The 18,097-nt window shown below is 44.5% G+C and overlaps 1 protein-coding gene across 1 annotated transcript; it reads right to left on the reverse strand.

Annotated features, from left to right (window-relative positions):
- Window positions 1-1,641: 1,641 nt before the first annotated feature.
- PRDM4 (PR/SET domain 4) lies at window positions 1,642-17,969 on the reverse strand. Its single transcript, XM_062491283.1, has 11 exons — window positions 17,959-17,969; window positions 16,293-16,426; window positions 15,452-15,637; window positions 12,651-13,445; window positions 9,399-9,548; window positions 8,078-8,196; window positions 7,251-7,336; window positions 5,606-5,733; window positions 4,737-5,051; window positions 3,384-3,552; window positions 1,642-2,340 (listed from the first exon to the last, which is right to left on the reverse strand). The coding sequence occupies exons 1-11, from the start codon at window positions 17,967-17,969 to the stop codon at window positions 2,031-2,033; spliced, it is 2,403 nt and encodes an 800-aa protein (XP_062347267.1). The 3' UTR covers window positions 1,642-2,030.
- Window positions 17,970-18,097: the final 128 nt, after the last annotated feature.

An 18,097-nucleotide genomic window follows, 5' to 3' on the forward strand; every position in this document is an offset into this window, starting at 1 on the left:
GCTGCAGAATCAGGAACCTAATTGAGGGATGTGACTCAAAAGAATTTCCTTGCATTTATAATGTAACACCCAGCTGCTTTACCTCAGGAACTTAAATTAAGTTCTTACCCTCCTTTGAGCATCTGCCCTCTGCACACACTGGAGGTGCCTGTAGAATATTCCTGATGCAAAAATGCCCTGGGTACTAAATCCACTGATGCCAAAGGAGCTGTAGGATCATACTCATAGCTGCCAAGTTCTTCCCACTGCTTCCCACCTTAACTCACTGCAGTTCAGTCTGGTGAGGTAAAGCAGGTAAATTGTGTCCCTACAAACTGCAGATGGGGAAAAGGCAGATCTGTAACTTTTCCTCGCCCTCCCTTGAGAGTAACTGGCTGCTTCCAAAGCTACTTCAGCTGTTTCTAGTCTGGTGAAGGTGGCAGTCAGCATGGCTCTGCAGGAACCAAGAATACTCTGGATGTGTTGGGATTCCTGCCTCCATCCTGTCTCTGCCAAGTAGTAGTGAATGATGTGTGGACAACAAATGAACAACTGCTTTTGTGAAGCTTAAGAAGGTGTAAGTACCAGAACCACCTCTGTTCAACTGCTCTCCATTGAAAAGTTCCAAGTTTTTTAAAGCTTTAATTTTAAATAAATGCTCTGTGTTAAGATGGTGGAGGGTGATTTCTCTTACCTCTCCCCCTACTAATAGAAGTGGCATGATAGCTCTCAACGTTGTTTTTTGTTCTTTTTAGAAGAAATTGCATTACTGGAAGCAACACATATTTGCATGGACTTACCAAGATCCCAGCAGCTGTGTCTCTGGAGCTTTATGGTCATATACTGATCTGAGGCAAGTGCTTTCAGGTTTTAAGAACCCTGGGAGCTCTCTAGGAACTGCAGTGTGCAGGGAGAGGTACAGCTAAGCTCAGGCCGTTTAGGGCCAGAAGCAGAGCCTCTTTCCCATTACCTTGTCAGAGAACAGAGCACAGCTGAATCTTCTTTTGCAATAAGCCAGAGGAGTGACACAGCAAATCTAGAGTTCCTTAGCTGCCCCAGTTTATGGATGCACTCCTAGACGTACCAGGTCCCAGGAAAGCTTGGGAGAGGCAGATGATTAAGAAGTGGTATTATTTCTCTTAGCATCATTATCAAAAATAGAAACATTCCTTTTCAGCATACGTAAATATTTAAAAAAAGAACATTAAGGAAGAGCCACATTTTTAATTATTTCAAAAGAAAACAACCAAATGTAATAATCTTCATTCCATAAATAATATTAGCAGCAAACCCTCCCATCATTCTAGGTGGTAAAAGGTTTACAGCACAAGGAGTAACATATACTGTAAACACTGCCTGATCATCTGTAAGCCCCTTCCTTACAGAGTCCATACAGTCTTTATCTCTTCACCTGCTTCCATGGGCTGTGAACTTGAGGGAGAAGAGCAGATACCTGTTTTTCCAAAAAAATCAATGTTTGACTTTCTGTCATTACTTTGTATGCAAGTGCTGATTTCACTGGCCTTTTTTATAAACCAAAAGGTTTTAAGAAGGAAACCTGAGCATGGAGAAGTCTTTGCTTTGTGCCAAACCACATCCTTCAGTTAAAAGTTTTAAAATACATCAGTGGCCACCACCATTTTTTCCTTGTCTCTCTTTGTGTCACATCCTGGGCAGTTAAGGACAGTTGGCTTACAGGTCACTGCAATCCCTCAGCTACATTCCTCGTTTGTGGCTCTTTGCTCGAAGGGCTGTGTGAGGTGTGTCATGTGTCCTGGCACTGGATGGATTAATCAGAGTGATTTGGAGAAGTATGCACAGCGTGTGTGAAAGGAATCTTGCCTCACATTTCCTTCTTAGCAACTCTTCACTTCTATGTGCATGATCCAGTCTTGTTCAGTGTTCTGGCTACAGATTATATTAAGTGGTGGTAGTGTGGAGACAAAAACAGAAGGAAAACTCCTCACCTGACATACACTGGTGACTGGGGAAACAAGGAAGAGGGTTTTACTTCCCTGCTTATAATAGCCATGGAAGTTTTCCTCTCTTCTTCATTTGTGTCCAGAGAGAACATCACCTGTTGAATAGACTCCATTGTTAATCCTACAGTCTTCAGTCCTCACAGAGTCTATTAATTCCTCTTCTGAATCTTCCTCCTCTTCCTCCTCTGGGGCTGACAGACTGGATGTGGGGCCTTTACAGATTTTTAAGTGTCGAGTGAGGTGATATTTGGTTAGATAAGCCTTGGAGCATTTTTCACAGACATAGTCCCTCTTTCCTTCATGTGAATTGAGATGCTTCTTCAGGTGATTTGTCCTCAGAAAGAGCTTGTCACACTTGGGGCACTTGATTTGCCGTTCTCTGCAAGACACAAAAAAGTGAGTTTGCTCACAGCTGGTATTAAAATGCTGATTAAGGTCCATGTTCTACCAAGGACAGAGATACTGCCCTTGATGAAAAGGTCAGTTTCCTCCCCAACCTGCATAAAGGGGGGTGGGGAGGAGGCAGGGAAGAACAAGTAAGGAAACAAGGCTGCTGCATATTAACAACCCTCAGTCTGTAAATGCTAAGCAGAGGAGCTTACCAGACTGCAACAAATTCTGTAATGACACTGCAAAATACCTCCCAGCAGGAGTACTCCTGGCTCAGGCTGTAGGAACAAGCAGCAAAGCGAGTCTATGTTTCTATCTGCCTCTCTCTCATGCTCTACACTGGCTCCTAGGCAGCGTGACAGAAGCAGCAATGGATTCCAAGTGAGTACAAAAAACAGATGCTGAAAATGAAATACGGGACTAGCTTTGGGCAAGCAGCTTTTAAGGAGGACCTTGGACCGGGAGTAAATGTCTGGGATGGAGAGATTCTCCCAGCAAAAGATGTGTCCTGGCAGAGGGCTGTGGGTAGGAATCTGCCTACAGGAGGAGCAGAACAGCAAGCCCTTGAGTGAGACTTGAGGGGAGGAAAAGGGCTGGGAGTGGCTGCACCACACCCCTGCAGCAAACAGGCAGAGTTCACTAACGAGGTACTCGGTGACAGTAGCACTGAGGAGTTTGTCTTTTGTGGTCACCTTGGGACTTGGAAACAGTTCTCAGCAAAGAATGAAATGTAAATCAAACAACCCCCTTTCTCTTCAAAATTATGAACACTCTGGACTGCCATTTCACAACACAAGGAGCACGCCTGGAATTTACTGTATCACTGAAATATTGCAAACGCTAGAACTCCACAACTGCAGCCAGTAAAACAAGGACTTTGTCCAGAGTGACTTCTCTTGTCATTTCAGAGCATGAACCCACCTATGCTCCCCTAGGGCAAACTATTTGCAAACTGGAGATTTTTGTCTCGGGCTGTTTGTCTTCATTATTTCTTGCACTGGCCAGTCCAACAGCTCCTGTGAGGTCACTTACTGTGTGTGAGTGAGGACGTGCTGCTTGAGGTCCTGTCTGCGCATGAAGAGCTTCTCACAGTAATCACACTTGAGGTTCTTCTCCCCGGTGTGGATGACCATGTGCGACTCCAGGTGAGCCTTCTGCGTGAACGATTTGTCACAGAGGGTGCAGCGGTAATTCTTCTGACCTACGAGCACACAGGGACACCCACGGATTAGCACTCGGTGTCCCAGGAAATGCAATAAGCAAACAAGCCTGACCACTGCTGAAAAATTAAGTTTTACCATGAAGAAAGGCAGATTCTTTGTGAACAGGACTTGTTTTCTCCAGCAGTTCCTTCAGACTCAGCATAAAGGCCTACTTAGTTCCAGTCTATCTTTAGCTATGCAAAAAGAACAGGCAGCTGACCTCATCATTCCCAAAACTTCTCATCCCATACTCCAAGCCCCCAAGCAAAAAAAAAAAAAAAAAACAAAAACAAAAACAAAACAACAATGTTGTGATACTGTTTCAAACCACTGATGCCCTAGTGTGCTGCACCTTTCTGTACTTCATCATTCTAAACACCGCTGCTCTTTGTTTCCCCAGTGTTCGTGGTCAGCCAGCCTTTCTTGTGAGGCAGAGTTTGTGCTCCTTGTCCACACCAGTTTTCTCTCCCTGCTCTGGACACCAAAACACCCCCAGCAGCTCTGTACATTTTTCCACCAACAGATTCAGGCAAACACTTAAAAAGACTAGTCTTATCCAAGATGAATTCTTCAGTAAAAACAACAGTAGCTCCCTCTGTAACAGTAACCATGGTAACCATCTAGTTACTGTACATTAGTACATCCCTATCCTCATGAATTTCCCACAGGAGTTGTATCTGATGCCTTACTGGAGCCCAACCACATTTGATGCTCTGCAGTGCCTTTGTCTGCAAAAACAAGTTATTATCTAACAAACACACAGGTAGAAACCTCACAGGCCCTTTGATAACTTCTATGTTTTATACCATTTTTCAACTTACCAGCACTTCTGTTATTCCTTGCCAGAAATAGTTCAAAACCCAGCATGCTACTGAGTTCAGACTAAGTCTGAATACCATTTGAATCCCACCCCACATTCTGTGGCTGTGTATACCACATTAGTATTTGATTAGTCCATTAAAACTCCTGATTACTGAGCCTACAGCTTCCTGTGCTTGACTTGAGAGCACTGAACTCCAAGTTTTATTCCTTTCCAACTTAGCAATTCGAATTTTGTGATTTTCCAATAAGGAATACTGAAATAAAGAGAGGCAAAAATACCCACACTGTCTACTGCTGGCCTTCACCCTCTCCCCTGTCCTCACATTTATACAGGCATCTGTATAAAGCCCTCAGTGCTCACCTGTGTGGATCTTGAGGTGTGTCCGTAAGTTGCTTGGATCACTGAAAGCTTTGCTACAGAAATCGCACTTGTGTGGCTTCATGCCCATGTGCCCCATGAAGTGCACGTGCAGCTTGGAAGGGGAGATGAAAGCCTGGGGGCACATGGAGCACTTCCACTTCCTTTCCTTGCCATGGCCTGGCCCGTGGTTGCTGCTGTGGGCCTGACTGGGGAGGTGGTTGTGAAGATGGCTGCTCAAATGGGCCTTGAAGTCCGCATAGGAAGCGCATTCCTTCCCGCAGTGGCAGATGTGCACATCTGGATGCTCAGGGACACCTTTGGGCATAAAAGCAACACTTGTGATGAGGCACACACAGTAAGGCCTAACAGAGCCTGAACAAGGACTACATGAACATTTAGTCTGTGGTAGCATAGCCAGGCGCAGAGATTTTCACCTTTGCTATCTTCAGCTCTGGTGCTGCTTTCTAGCTGTTTCAGGTAGGTAATTTGAAATGTTTTGAGGGGAACTTTGGAACAGTTTTGAGCACAGCTCCAGCAAACCTAAATTATCACAATCCAAGCTGGAAGAGGACTGGAAGGAACATCTTCAGCTCCAAAATTCCCTTAGCCCTACATGAACAGAACTAAAACAATTTTTCTTCAAAAACTGTGATCTTTTATTCCTGATCAGTGGAATTAAGTAGGGAGATGTTTCTTTTAAATGATGGTACTCTGTAGTCATGAAACGTAAAAGGAAATTATGACATGCACCAATGGGAGCTGAGAAGGAACATAATGGACTCCCAAGTCACAGAGCCCAGAGAAGGCACTGAAAGGGAATTCAAGCTGGGTAGTCCCTGCAAAGCCAGCAAAAATGAGCTCTTACTTACCAAGCTGTCGTGCATAGTCCCGACTGTAATAGAAGAGAAGCTCGTGCTCAGGGGGGATGTCCCGAGAGGTGCAGAAGTAAATTTTTCCATCATGAGGATAAGCAACCAGGTTCTGCTCTTCCCGGTTCCTACAGTAACAACAGCAGTTAAGAATAAAAGCTCTTTGGAAGCCATGACTTTTAGAGAGAGGGAGAAGAGAGGAGAGAGAGAGAAAAAAAAAAAAAGGGGGAAAGGGGAAAAAAAAAAAAAGGGAGAAAGGGAAAAAAAAAGGGGGAAGGGAAAAAAAAGGGGGAAGGGAAAAAAAAAGGGGGAAGGGAAAAAAAAAGAAAGGGAGAAAGAAAGGGAAAAAAAGGGGGAAAGGGAAAAAAAAGGGGGAAAGGGAAAAAAAAAGGGGGAAAGGGGAAAAAAAAAGGGGGAAAGGGAAAAAAAAAAGGGGGAAAGGGAAAAAAAAAAAGGGGGAAAGGGAAAAAAAAGGGGGAAAGGGGAAAAAAAGGGGGAAAGGGAAAAAAAAGGGGGAAAGGGAAAAAAAAAGGGGGAAAGGGAAAAAAAAGGGGAAAGGGAAAAAAAAGGGGGAAAGGGAAAAAAAAGGGGGAAAGGGAAAAAAAAGGGGGAAAGGGAAAAAAAAGGGGGGAAAGGGAAAAAAAAGGGGGGAAAGGGAAAAAAAAGGGGGGAAAGGGAAAAAAAGGGGGGAAAGGGAAAAAAAGGGGGGAAAGGGAAAAAAAAGGAGGAAAGGGAAAAAAAGGAGGAAAGGGAAAAAAAAAGGGGGAAAGGGAAAAAAAAGGGGGAAAGGGAAAAAAAAGGGGGAAAAATTCCTATAATAAGGTAATAAGAACCTCAGCACTTGTCAGCATATTATAAAAACTTTAATGTCTGTCACTTCTGTCCTTCTTTATTAAAGGAAAGAAGAACTAGACCTTGAGAGCCAATCTCCTCCACCAAATGATGCATTTCTCACACCACTTCTGATAAAATTATTAATAGACATTCAAGTGGGCTGAGAGAAGTGAGTTTATGATCTCCTAAGAAACTACAAAAATCTATGTATTTTCATACACATAGATTATTCATATACATAGATCCATTTATATAGATATATCCCTTAAGAAATAGAGAGTGCATGACAGAAAAAATATCAGTAATGTGTTAAAGCAAAATTATCTTTTAAAAGTTCTCTTGAGGACCATTTCCAAGATGTGGTCATTCACCTTTTGAAGCGTATCTTGTATATGTTTGTTCCCAGTATCTGAAACCAGCAAAAGCTCTGGCCCACTGCAGTGGGAGATTATGCATTACACTTCTTAACTCCTCCTATGAGAACGATGAAATGAACTGCAGGAGAAACCTACTTTGTGTCACAGAGCAATAAGAGAAGTTCAGCCTTTTCAGTGGACCATGGATGGAGCAATACTTAGGCCAGCCTCGATGGTTTTCATCACAGACTTCAGAAAGACTGAAAAGGAAAGGTCTCACAAGCTGTATGGGCTTGGAACTTGGCCAAAAGAACTTAGGGACACTTTGTTAATAAGGTATTAAAAGCAAAAGGACAATCAAGGTCAACCTCAGCTGAATGAAGGTCAACCTTCCTTTTCCAGTACAGCTTCCTATGAGCCCGCAGATCAGACTCAAAGCTACAGGTGGCTCTCACCTGGCTTTGTGTACAAACATCATCCAGTTACATTCATTTTCATCAGTTGTGATGATGCAGAACTCCAGGACACCGTTGTGATAGATCTACCAAGAAACACAAATGCAACCTTAGGACAAAACACAGCAGTAAATGCAGTGAAAGCCAGCCTCTCTCTTTTTGAGGATGTGTTTACCTAGAACAAACCAGGAAGTCTCCACTGCCAGTGCCAGCACCACAGCCCTGTTTTCACTCCTTCCATTCCTCTTCACACAGGCACCTTGACCTCTGCTACCCAGGAGGCCAGAAAACCTGTATGTTGGCATCTTTTTCACCTTTACCTCCCAGCAGAAATGCATTTGGCTGCTTTTCTTACAAACCAAGTCTTGTGAATAACAAAAATCTGGGCAAACAGTACATGTTTTATTTATATAGGTCAGATTTACTTTCTGAAAATGAAATGATGGGAAAAGAAAGCTTTAAATTGGCTTTCCTAAAACAAATCATTCATCACCTGGGGGAACTTCCAATGAACAGAGATACAAAGCAAACAAACAACTGCTGCCTAGTAGTTCATATACAATCTGTGCTGCAACTCCACATAAATACTGAAACCACATATAGCCCTTTAAAAGAGAAGGCATTAAAGAAGCTTTTTGTATTTCAGGACTGACTACCAGCACAGTGCAAGGTATACAGCTCTGCTGCACTGATACTAAGAATTAAAACTGCAAACTGCATTACTTCTGACTTTTGGCAAGGATGATGATGTTAAAGTTGCTGTCATGTGGTAGCTTTAACCAGCTAAAGGCATGCTGGCAGGCTCTGTGAGCTATAACACCACTGACCTTCCAGATGTGACTGGCTGCTTTGTCTGTCCAGTCAGCCACCTCCAGAGAATGGCTCTGCTGCCCAATCAAAGGTCCAAAACAAGTCCTCACAGGAATGGTTTCTCGTGTCCACACACCTATCATTAGAAAACCAAAATCTGAAGAAATCAATTATTTAAACAACTAATCATGCATAATAAAGAAGTAGGAGGCTTATGAGATAATGCTCCAGAGGTAATAGCTATGCATAAGATCATCAAAGCTTCTACTTCACGTGTGGAACACACCTATGGCAGAGACAAGAACCACCACCACCACATGACACTAATGGGAGCCGCTTTGGTGTCATTACAAATATTTCTTTGGTCAAAAGCAAGTAATTTACTTTTCAGTAAGCTATAAAACTAACATCTTAGCCATTTGTACCAATTAAAGTTCTCATGGCACTTTCTGCAGAAGCAGAAAACACTAGTTTCAGTAACTACATTTTGCCTACCTAATCCCCAGGAATTTCCAGAACTGTTGCTGGGCATTGTTAAGCAGCTTCTGCATTTCTCCCCAGAGGCAGCTGTATTTCTGTCATGGGCAGAGGGATTCCTGCATGTATATTATTTATTATTAAACATTTATATATATATATATGTATAGGTCTACATGAGTACACTGAATAGCTCTTAGGAATAAACTGGAAATAAGTGCAGCTTGGAGAGAACAGATGTCATCTAGTCTCAAACAAGAAGCATCACTAAGCAAGCCAATAATCACATTCTTCTCTAGCCTTCAGATCCTTAGGATACTGCACTGTCCTCTTCGATTTCCAGGTGACAGTGACGTGAAATACAGTAACAAGGTCCACATCCAGTGACAAGGTCACAGTCTACATGCCAAATGCAAATGAAGGAGGGAAGAAAACAGAGGCACTTGTGATCAGGACTCCAATGAGAGCACCCAGAGGGTTGCAAACCAAGAAGATGAACAAGCACACAGAATTCTCCTCTATTTCTTCTAATTGTCACCTTCCCCCAAACTCCAACTGCTGCATTGGTTTCTTATCAAAGCTGTGTCTGGGCCGTTTAGCATGATAACAAAAGCACCATACCTTGCTTGACCTTAAGAAGCACCACACTGTGTGGCAGCAGCCCTATGATATTGCTGAAGTCTAAGCAGTAACCAGGCCACAAAGAGCTCTTGGATAATACAAGTCGGGGTGATTACAGAAGAGGGAAGCATCTCTCTTGCGCTGTTTGTTTCCCACATTAATCTCCCTAGGGTTTTGGATTTCAGGCAGTGAGTGTATTTAGAAGTGCTGCAGGGAAGTACACAGTAACATGATCCTTACCCGCCTCAGCTCCCATGATAGACTGCCGGAGGAGCAGCTGCTTCGGGAGGGACAGCCTGGCCCGGCTCTCGATTGGGCTATCGGGGACAAAGGTGACGGGCCCGTGGTCCGGGCAGTCTGATGGATACGCCTTGTCACACAGCGTGCACCCTGCAGACACAGGAGGGGACAGCAGCATTAAAAATGTATGACAGCTCCCTACCGGTGTGCTTCAGCTCAGCTCCTGCCAAAGGCTGCTTCTGTCACGTTCAGCTTACCCACTTCTCAGCTTTTACTCCTAAGAATTTGGACCGTGTTGTTACAGTCAGGTGGGCACTGACATACGTGTCAGTTTCTACCCAATTCGGATCAAATGCGAGGACCTCCACCTACCTTCCTAATGGTATTGATGACCTGATGACCTAATGACATTGATGACATAGACTCCAGACTATCCCTACAGTTCTCTAGCAATGGGACAGAGCCCATTCTTCATCAAAGCTACTGCAAAATAGGTGATAGCCTCCCCAGTGCTGGTGGTAATGCTGGGGATGGGAAAGCCAATCTCACTCTGATCACAACTGAAATGAATTCTACTGACAGAAAAATCTAAGACAAACAAAACCAAACAACCAACTGGTTGAAACATTTTTGGAATTAACCAGAAACACTTCTTGCATGTCAAACCTCAGATATATCCATGCAAATGGACTAGTAAGGTCATCCTTCTAAAATTCTTTTAATGTGAACCACAAATCCCCTTATCTCCATTTAAATTCAGACAATGTGTAAATCACAGCAGCAAAAACCTGACCTCACTGCTGCTTTTGAAGGTCTCACTGCAGTAAACTCCTGCAGTGTGAGTATGCCACTGAATGAAACAAAAGCCCAAGAATAATCAGTAGCATCAATTTCCCAACCTGTCATTCAGCAGAAAAACTGTTATAAAAGAAACCAGTGAAAGTCTTCAATCTAATAAATCTGAGGGAAAGTACAGAAAAAAATGCTCTCTAAAGCATTACAATTTCATCTAGAAAAACGATGTCATTTTAATTCTCTGTGGATGGAGCAACCCACACCTACTCAGCAACCATTCTCCTGACAGATAAATAATTGTTCTTCTGAAGAAGAAACATGTTCAGCTGATTATTCAGGGTCTCCACAAAGATCTTCTTTGGCCTCTTGATGTCCCAGCTCCAGTATAGAAGACCTATCACAGAAGAAGCCTTCAGCTACTACTGAACAGCAGCTCCATCCTTACATGCTTAAAGATATTTTCCAGATACCTCCATGATATACCAGGGTACCAGAACCTGACATCATATAAAGTACAGTTTATGCAACTACACATTAACAGATAGGAAAGTACTCCAAAAATTATTAGGTAGAGCCTGTGTAAGCATTATTTCATGGGCACAGGTGACACGTAGGAGTAAAGCAACAACAAAAGCCAGACCTAAGTAATGACAACCACTGTGTGGAACAGCTGCTTTTAAGCATTGCCTGGCACACACATGCTATGGGTCTGTGGACCAGCTCCAAGGAGAGGCAGAGGAAGAAAAGTTCTAGGCATGGGGCATTTCCACCTGGAGAAGTTCAACCATTCATACATTGTTAAGATGCTGGAAAACAAAAAAATCTCACATTCTGCAGAAAGTGAAATATATTTTTCCATTACTGTCCTTGCCAAATCATTAAAAAAAGAAAAACAGTGATTACTTCTCTCATTTGGATACCCAGAACTATCAACAAAGTTGACCAAAAAACCCCACTTCTTAAAGTTTTGCAAATATGCAGGACTGTATCAAAGGTAGCCTTTTTATTTCCTACTCAGAACAGTAAAAAAAGTTCTCTGAAAAAGATTCCTGCTATCTCAGTGAGGAAAAACCACTAAGGGGCTCTAAAACAACTCCTTGTCCTTAGCTGTCACCTGTCTGGACAGAAATTCCTGTTTATTCAGATGAAGTTTAAAAACATCAACAAAAAGTTAAAATGTAAACCTCCCTGAGTCAAGAATCTGTTCTGCAAATCACATGCAAGCACAAGGCATGCAGCAGCCATTTTAATGTCCTACCAAAGGGGAGCATCGTCTGGAAACAGCTTAGGGCTATGTTAAGTATAACATCAAAAAGCTGGCACATCAAATCTCACTTTTAAGACAGTAAGAGAAGTGATTTCACCACAATCATGTTGGACATCAGAGTATTCAGATCTTTATTTGTTCAACATGGAACAGATGCTTGTAGGAACCTCTGAGTGCATAGACTGTAAAACTCTTCCCCTAGGAGTTGTAAATTCAGCATAGTTCTATGCCCATCTGATTTGAAGTTGTCTTTTATCCAACAGAATGAAATCTTAATAAATTAATCTAAATGTCTGACTGACTAGACACTTTACACTAAACTGCACCTCTTCTCTTGCTAACCAAGGCACTGTATCTTTCAATTTCTTAAAATACATTCTGCAGGCAAAGCAAGCCATTAGGTTCAGGTAGTTGTTCTGGATGAAGAGCAGCACTCAGCAGCGCTACCAGATAATAAAAATTAATATAAAAGCTGGCCTTACGTTTCAGTGGCAGGAAGCCAGACATCCTGCAGGTCGAAGTTCAAGTATCTCTCCCAGCAAGTAAGAACATCTCTGTTTTCAAACACCACTCCTTGAATGGTAACAGGACTGGCAATACAATAGCCAGTGCTCCTCTCTTCTACGAGATCAACTAACCTCTGGACTAAAGTCCTTCAATAAGAATAATGAGAAATATTATAAAGTTCCTTCCCTCTCTGCTCTTTTTTTCCTGTTTAGAACAACACTTTCATGATGATTGCTCATGGTTTAATATAAATTTTGCAAAATCACGTGATACTCAACAATTACACCCATTTGATGAAAAGTATGGCTTGTGATGGTGTTTGTTGTGTATTTTTAAGGGAGAAGAAAAGTCACTTTACAAAAACAGAAGTCTCACTGGAAAGGATATCAAGCATATCCACCAAATCAAGAGCTTCATCAAGATTCAGCTTCCAACCTCATGGCAACATGGGAAATGGATACAAAGAGAATTATGCTAAAACATCCTACTCCATCTTCTACTGCTTCCATCTAATGTCATTTTGGAACACTTAATATGGCACTGCAGATGTTTCAAATTTTGGACTTGTTAAATAACTGTTCTTTTCATCATAAATGTGCAAGACTAGCAACCAGAGTCCTGCCACACCGGACAACAGCTACATGACAAACCCTACCCCAAAAAAGCAGGAAATGTCCACTCACATATGGTAAACAAGGTTGCCATGTTCTCCTTGTTGGAATTGGAGTCTTCCATTTGCAGAGATGATGGTACAAAGGCAAGATTGTCTGCAGACACATCGACATGGCTCGGCCCCATGGCTACTTCCTGACTTATGGAAGACACGGCCACGGGCTCCAGGCTGAGGCCCACTTCATGCAAGGCTACTGAGTCCAGGGAAGCGAGGTTGTGTGAGGTAGGGAGCGCCACGCTCACGGAGTTGGTGCTCATGGCCACAGTATGAATGGAGTCATTTAGTGTGCTGTCCGATATCCCTGTCACCCGCCCGGCCATGTGCTCGGGCTCCATGACAACAGGGAGTTCCAAAGTGCTACCGTGAATGGGAATGACACCGCCGTGTCCCACGGCGTCTGATGTCAAGTTACTCCCCACTGTGTCTACGGCTAAAGGTTCGTGGCTCCGGGAGCCATTCGGGATCTGCGTGTGATCCCCGGCTACGTCATCCATCGTAAGCTCCTCTGTCATCCCATCTGTGGAGATGGGGCTGGTTACCCTCGAAACGCTCTCCATGCTGATTGTAGTATCCAGTGCTACCTCGTGGCTGTCGCTAGGGTGCAGGTTTTGGGGGCCGTGTGCATTCACTGTGCGGGAGTCCATGGAGACAATCCCCGGTTCCAGCCCCACGGTCCCACTGGGCTGGTAGGGATCCAGGGCTGAGGGATTGCTGGAGACTGACAGTGCTGGATTGCTGTCAACATTTATAGTGTTGGGATGGATGTACTGAGGTGGTGGTCTGTCAGCCAAGTAAGATAAAATACCTGATAGGAAGAGAGGCAGAAAAAGAAGGGAGTGAGATTACATCAGTTTTCAAATCTTGAATAAAAATCAGTCGAAGCACAGTACACTGAGACCCAGATCCCTGAAGACGTGTTCTCTACACTATTTCCAATTAAAATCCACTAACTCTAAAACATGGCTCACAAACATATGCCAGCCTAACACTCTTGTCAAAGTACCACGTGGCAAGTAATTCAGATTTCCCAACCAACAGAGAAAGTCCCTAGTTATTTCTCAAGCTCGGAACAGCCAAGTTAATGGCAGAATTCCACCTAGGCTGCCGAGTACAAAGATTAAATGAGAAAGAGGTTCTTCACATATTAGGTTTAATATTTCATTCCCAAGAAATAGCTCAAAGGATGAAGGACTGCTAGTGGAATCTATAATTTGGTAATTCCTGGTTCATCTTTGCTAGAAGCAGAAACAATTTTCCAGGATACATATTTTTTGCTTAGGTATTCAAGTTTTAACAATGACTACTTCCTTCTTCTAATACTAAGTGGCATAACTGTCCATCTCAGAGGCCATGAACTGCAATTCTGAAGGACAAAGACAAGTTCTCTCACAGATTTCATGAGCCATCTGTTCTCTTTGCTCACATGGAAGCATGTTGTTTCTCCTAAAACAAAAGTCTGGTTACATTTGAATCAGAAACCCCATAGTCTTTTCTGGTAGTTCTGGGAAGCTTCTCAGCATCAAGCAACCTTGAAACTTAAGACATGAAGAAACACTAAACTGTGTTTACATACTAAAAACAAACAAACAAAAAAATCTTTGGATTAAATACAACAGCACATTCAAGTAAACATTATTTCCAGCAGACACGGAAGCAGATTTTGCAGATTCTGCAAGATCTGATTCAGCATGTTTCTTTTTAGCCTTCAACCCTACGAGCCACTTGTTCCATAAGAGTTTTCCATTCAAATACATCTGTTATTACAATGATGCAGGCACAGATACTCTTTCTCAACAAGCCAAGAAATGAACAGTTTAATTTAATCAGCTGCCTCAACTATTTCAGCACGTAATGCTGCCTTGTGGCTGGAACACAGAGGATCCTTCATGGCAGCAAGATAACTGACAGAAGAACCTTATAAAACGTCACAGGAAGATCATTCCAGCTCAGAAGGGCAAATACTTTTGGTCCTAGTGCACAGCCTCCTTGTCTACTCCTTGGCCACTAAACAGGCAGGCATGCAATGCAGTAGGAAAGGTTACTCCTGAGCAGCTGGAAAGTTCAGCCATCAGTCAATAGGTAGCTGCACGAGACTTGGGGTGTTACAGTTTATTCCTAATGCAGGCTGAACCAACAACATTCAATAAGTCACGTTGAAGAAATTTAACTACCCCTTCCACCCTGTCAATCTTAGCTACCAAACAAAACCAGGGCTGCATTTACAGTTCCAATTTCTGTGTTTTCATACACTAGCACGTAAAATTTTACATTTATACTCCAAAGCACATGCGAGAAAGAACTCAAGATAGAAGTGTGTTAGGCCTTTGGAAATCAACCTTGAAGAAAAATGAAGAAAAAAATGTGCCATGAGCTAAATGGGTGGGAAAGGGCCCAACACCACATCTGATGTCTTGCTCTCTCTGAGCTTTGAACTACTGTGACCTCCCATTACGCACATATTTAATATTGCTTCAGACTACAGGAGAAGAAAGATAGAAGCAACTTCCAAGCTACAGGCCATTGGAGATATAAACCAGGCATGCTTTGTTTTCTGCTAACACTAAAATCAAAGCAGGAGAATCAATCTAAGGTTAGGTTTAAATAAAAAATGCCCTGCAATTCTTTTCATACACAAATATATAAACAGATACCTGAAAATACAGGTGTGCAAATGACACAACAGTCTCCAGACAAATTCAGGGAAACAACAGCTCTGCCAAACTGTCAGTCATGCCTGCTTCAGGACAGAAACCGACGGCTCTTAAAACAGTTTCTCTTTCTGTTCCAATCCATCAGCACCATAGCACTTACCAGGTAGAATGTGTCTGAAATAGCTGCTCTCCAGGTGAGGGTATGGTGGTGGAGGTAGAGTGTAGTTTCTCTCTGGTATACCACACATCACTCCTCGATCCCCAATACCCATTGGGAGCATCAGAGACAGAGCAGAGGGCAAAGAACTCAAGGAGGGACCCAGGTTTGGAATTGCAACAGGCAAGCCTGCAAGAGAAAATGCCAATTTGAATTCAACAGAACTCCTTGAGTTTAAGAATACATGAGCTAACAAAGAGATTACTAATTCCCCAGGAGCTCTTGCCCTAAGGAAATAGAGTATGGGCGTGTCGAAATAAGGTGCCAGGCATGAAAGAAAGGACCAGTTATCACAGCACTGAGAGGCATGCCTGAATACGGCTAGATCTTTTTTGGTACATTTTGTAGGGCTTGCTTCTATTTGAGAACTGTAATGGACTTTTGTCTGTGCAGTCCCCTGGAAAGAGGAGCTATGAAAACAGTTTTGCTCTACAAGTGATTTTTCACCTGAGAAAAAATTAGACATAGATGAAGACAGATTTCCAGCTACAGCTCTAATTTCAAAGGGTTCTGCTACTACCCACCCACAGTGCAAAGTACCCCATTAAACAAAACGAGGCTCCCACTAAAGCATAAGTGTAACAAGCACTCATGGCTTTTGCTTTGCCCATGTAAGCAGTGATTTATGGTTTCCCCTTCCCCAACTCTGCATCATTTCACTACCTACGAACTTGCTAGCGACTTGCTATCAGAGCAGGCACTGCTGCCCAGTTATGACCATTGCTGTAACAGCAGAACACAGAGCAGGTGCTGCAATGCCCCTTGTGGGACCCTCCCTTATTACCTGGTGCTGGTATGGCGTTGTGAGTGGGTGATGCTGCCAAGCCCAAGTGACTTCCTGAGACTGGCAGGGCATTGCTCACAGAGGAGGAGGTCAGCTGGTCCATCCCTACAGGACTCAAGTTCATTTCATTCATTCTGGAGACAGGGGACAGAGAGGGGAGCAGGAAAAAGACACAGATACAAAAGCATTCCTGATTACTGACTGTACTGTAGTAAGGAAAGGTTGAGCAAACAAACTCAAAATCTGATATTGGCATATTAAAACTCTGCCTTAAAAAGCAATGCATAAAACACATCAGCCACTCACACGGTCATCACATCAGGAGCAACACATATTGACCATATCAGAAAAAAATAATCAGGATTAAAAAACAGTTCATAAAGACAAATCAGACCATAGCTTCCACCTTGCCACCCAGAAAACAAAGTCTTACAAAGTCAAACAAAGTAGTAAAAGCCACTGTTATTAAACTATTGTGAATAGAGATCCATTTACAAGCTGAACGTCAGAAATACTCAGACAACAGCACCCGATCTGTATTTCATGACTTCTGGACACCACATCCACATTCAAAATCCACACTCCGGGGTAAAGATCACTTCAAACTGGTAAGAGACACACAAGCTCTAATTCCCCATCAGTTCGAACCAGGCCAATAGTGACAAGAGTTAACCACGGCAAAACAGCCACAGCACAGTTTAAGAGAGTGCCTCAGTCTGGTTCTACACGCTCCCATCCCATTAACAACTGGCACCATGGCTGCCACGTTATTTCAGCCATCAACCTCACCGCTCGAGTGGGCACGCACCGCACCAGCAGCTGCAGGAACGGCCCAACACCCCAAACCTCAGCCTTGGTAGAAACCACGTCAACTTGGAGCACATAAGTCCTTTGGGGTCTCAAGCTGCACACGCAGCCCAAACCAGTCCACGGGGAAGGGGACACCAAGGAGACACGGTCTACTCACACTCGTCACAACTCTGCAAGCCGTGCTTGACCTACGCTGTGCCCACCCCGGGCCTCGTACCCACACACCAGGTGTGCAGCTCTCAGAGCAGCAGCTCTCAGAGCTGTCCCCACACCAGGCATGCACAACACCCTCCAGTCCAGGCTGACCCAGGCCCCCCACACGGCCTTTGCCAGCAGCAGGCCCGAGCGCTGCAGTACTGATGGAGAGCTGGAGCTCGGGCTGCCACTCCGGTAAGGAAAGAAAGGTACCGCTCATCCAGGAAAAACGGCGAATCCACCGAACTCACTCAAGTTCGCAGCACAAGATCTCCGCTTGGAAGGGGCCCGTGAGGAACATCGAGTCCACTCGCAGACCACCTGCCACCCGGAGGGCTGAGCCACAAACGGAGCCGCCGACTTCCACCCGGCTCTGCCCGCCTTGGGCAGCACGCACTCCCGCCCGCCCGCCGCCAGGGACGGCTCTGCAGGAACAGGCACGGGGCCGAGGGCTCCGGCTACCCCCGGGGCAGGGCATTTACCCCCCCGGCCCAGCGAGATGGCGATGCCCGAGAGAGGGAACCACCACCCTCGCCCCGGGGCCGAACCTCGGGGCCTGCGGGAGGCGCCGGGCGCTCGAGGGACCCCTCCGCCGCTCGCCCCCTCGGCCGGGTCGTCCCCGCGGCCCCGCCCGCCTAGCCCGGTGCCCCGCGGCGCTCACCTGGGGTGCATGGGGCCGGCCGGCGGAGCACCCGCAGCCGCATCAGGGCCCTGCGCCCCGGCCCCGGCTCCGGCCCCAGCCACGGCCCGGCCGCAACCCCCACCACCGCCGCCGCCTCATGGGCGGGACCCGGGCGGCG

This window comes from Cinclus cinclus, chromosome 4 (assembly GCF_963662255.1).
Source record: "Cinclus cinclus chromosome 4, bCinCin1.1, whole genome shotgun sequence".
NCBI classification, from domain to species: Eukaryota; Metazoa; Chordata; class Aves; order Passeriformes; family Cinclidae; genus Cinclus; species Cinclus cinclus.

What these genes read in the sequence shown, in the direction of transcription:
- PRDM4 (XM_062491283.1), bottom strand. An exon ending in ATGTTTGTACACAAAGCCAG is followed by an intron (nt 5,734 to 7,250) that starts GTGAGAGCCACC and finishes TTGTTACTGTAG; the next exon opens with GAACCGGGAAGAGCAGAACC. An exon ending in ACACCTCAAGATCCACACAG is followed by an intron (nt 3,553 to 4,736) that starts GTGAGCACTGAG and finishes GTGTGCTCGTAG; the next exon opens with GTCAGAAGAATTACCGCTGC.